We start from the raw sequence: 2,814 nt of genomic DNA, 5'->3' as shown, positions 1-2,814 counted from the left end.
TTAATCAAAAGAATTTATTCGGTGACAAGTAATCGTAAGTGAACCTTAATTCCAATTATATAAGCAAAACAGACAAAAGAAATTTTCTGATATAGCCATCGTAAATGTTTTACAATCCAAAACTATTATTAAACCTAGATCTTATGACATACATTTTGTCACTAGTTAATTTCTTAAATTTATGACAGTATCATCCCTTACAAATTGGTTTTATTTTTCAGAATTTTCAACATAACTCATCAATCTCAAGAACATGATCCTCATTTTAATTGTACCAACCTATTCGTAAGATTTCGAAACAATATAATGCACCCAGATTATATTAAATACACTTCAAGAGGTTAACAGTATGTTCGAAAGTCCTCCGCAAAAGATAAACCACAGAGTTCAATATAACGTTAATTAAAATGTTGATAGAAAGATAATATTAGTTCGCAAACAAGTGTGACTGATCACAGCAAGGAAGTACAAACATACAACACATTAACTATTCACATCGCACCACAGGGATTCGATGGATTATTTTAACGCAAATACAAAACGAGAATCGCAGGTTCAAGATGGTGCCGAATACATCATTCCGGGAGATGTAGTGGTCTGTGCTCAATAGGGCGCTGCTGAATCGAGAATGTTCTGAATGGACATGAGGGCCTGAATGGCAATCTGAATCTGGAGGCTAAGTGCTCCGGAGATGGGGCCGATTGGATCAGCGAGAGCCTCCTCCTTAGCGTCCTCAGCTGCCGTGGGCACTGGCTTGCCTTGCTCATACGATTCCGATTGTTTCTTGTACTCTTCCATACGTGGAGTTGCGTACATTGACGGTGCCGTTTCCGCGTCACCCTTAGCAGCATGACGTTGACGTTCGTGGGAGAGCTCGGCAGCTAGTGCGTAAGCACGGCCACTCTTTTTGTAGGTTTCGGGTGACTGCAAGAATATCAGGAATTGTTGGAGCTCTGCTTTTAGAGCTTCGATCAAGGCGTTAACTCCGTCGATCTCGACGTCCTCGAGCAAGTTCTGGGCTTCGACCAGCTTATTTTTGGCCGCGTCGTAGAGTTCTTGATCAGCCAAGATTCTGGCCTCCTTCATCTTCTGTGCAGTCTCGATACGGCTGGATTCAACGGTGACCTCCTCCTTTTGGACTGGAGTGGATTTTCCTATACGCTTTATGCTCGCGAAAATAGGAGGGGATTTGAGTTCTCTGGTCTTGGTACTATTCCTACACACATAAACATCGATATGAATTAAAATCAGAATAATTGAGGAAGTCATGTAACATATAAAATTTTAGATTTTGTTGTGAAATATAAAATACTTACAGGTACTTGTAACTGATTTTTAGAACTTGCGAGGACACCTCCTTCTCAACCTTAGGGAGAACAAGGTCGACAATAATTTTTCGCGTTTCTTTGTCGTATAAATTACCAAAATCAACGGTTACAGCAGGTTCGGCGGTGGTGTTCCCGGATTGTGCATAGTCACCTGCAGACACACTCTCCACTTTGGATTTGTTTTCGGGCGAAATGACGAGTTTCAAATCCTGGACAGCCAAAGTCAGAAGCCCGGCCAAACACTGAGCAAACGCAATACCCAAACCATCTGTCTTCGGAACATCAGAAAACGTTCCCCCCTTGCTGTTTTTCGCGATACCATTTAGCACCTTTCAACAAATTAAATCAAGCACCAAAGTAAGTACACAAAGTTAATAAGTTGATCATAACTTCAATAAAAGATAAATTTTATAATTAGCGACTACTTACATCGGCCATTGCCTTAGGATCTCCTCTAGAATTGGTCGCGGTGCCAAAACCAAATGTGTACACGGGCACATCCCCAACCATAACCGTGGTAGCATCCCCACCTTTGTTCTGCTCCCCATCCGACATAAGCATTATGCCGACTGAACGCCCATCCTTGAGTCTGCGTCCCTCGAGCACTTTCAAGGCCGTCTGAAGGCCATCAGTGATGTTAGTCCACCCCTCTGCGTGCATCTTCATTACAAGATCTATGATTTCCTCTTGAGAAGTCTCGTTCACCACTCGCAACCCGCATAGCTTGTGGGCTTGAGTGCCGAATGTGACGATGGACAAACGATCAATAGGGCTAAGTTTCTTGATCAGGAATTGCATTGCTTTTTTCAGCTTCTCCAACCTCTCGCCCCTCATGCTGCCACTCACATCCAAGACGGTGACAAGATCGAGGCCGAGTCGTTCTTTGCTGTTCCCTAGCCCAGTCAACTCCAGCAGAACCCTCAAATTGTTTTCGTCCACTGGCGCCGTTGCCGAGTTGATGATCTTCAGCTTTGCTTTTCCCACTGTAAACTCATCTTCTCCTACAAATTACATACACAAAATTTATTAATACGCTGATAAAATTTGATGACAGAAATATAACTAAAAAATTTCTAAAATTTAAAACTGGAACCTGCGGCGACATTTAGGGTTCCGGGGATTTGTTCATCATCATTGAAAGCCATCTTGACAAGGAAACTTAAAATGCACTAATAGAAATCACTCAAGTTAATTACTGAAGTTGATTGTGTCTCTGCTCTTTTAGCATTGCACTATATGTAGGCCTATGAGGTATTCCTTCTTGCCAGATTACAGAAATGCTTTTTAAATATTTTACTTAATTATTCAAGTCAACATATTACATATCCCCTAACAATAACTTGAAAGCGTGGCGGAACTAAATGCATTTGGTTCTATTGACGCGAAACTCCGCAGCTCCTCCCATTCATTTTGCCTGCTATACTTATCAGTTATCAACTTAATTTTAAATTTCTGTGTTGTTAAATTAATGAATTAATAAATAAGC

General features: G+C 41.3%; 1 protein-coding gene across 1 annotated transcript; it reads right to left on the bottom strand.

The window, feature by feature from the left end:
* Positions 1-386: 386 nt before the first annotated feature.
* On the bottom strand, positions 387-2,580 carry LOC108211335 (uncharacterized). Its single transcript, XM_017382909.2, has 4 exons — positions 2,422-2,580; positions 1,758-2,329; positions 1,317-1,657; positions 387-1,216 (listed from the first exon to the last, which is right to left on the bottom strand). Exons 1-4 carry the CDS (start codon positions 2,471-2,473, stop codon positions 604-606), a joined length of 1,578 nt encoding a protein of 525 aa, XP_017238398.1. The 5' UTR covers positions 2,474-2,580; the 3' UTR covers positions 387-603.
* Positions 2,581-2,814: the final 234 nt, after the last annotated feature.

Source organism: Daucus carota, chromosome 1 (assembly GCF_001625215.2).
Source record: "Daucus carota subsp. sativus chromosome 1, DH1 v3.0, whole genome shotgun sequence".
In the NCBI taxonomy this organism is placed as follows: Eukaryota; Viridiplantae; Streptophyta; class Magnoliopsida; order Apiales; family Apiaceae; genus Daucus; species Daucus carota.
The sequence above is the reverse complement of the archived record's forward strand: the minus strand, read 5'-3'. Positions and strand labels throughout refer to the sequence as shown.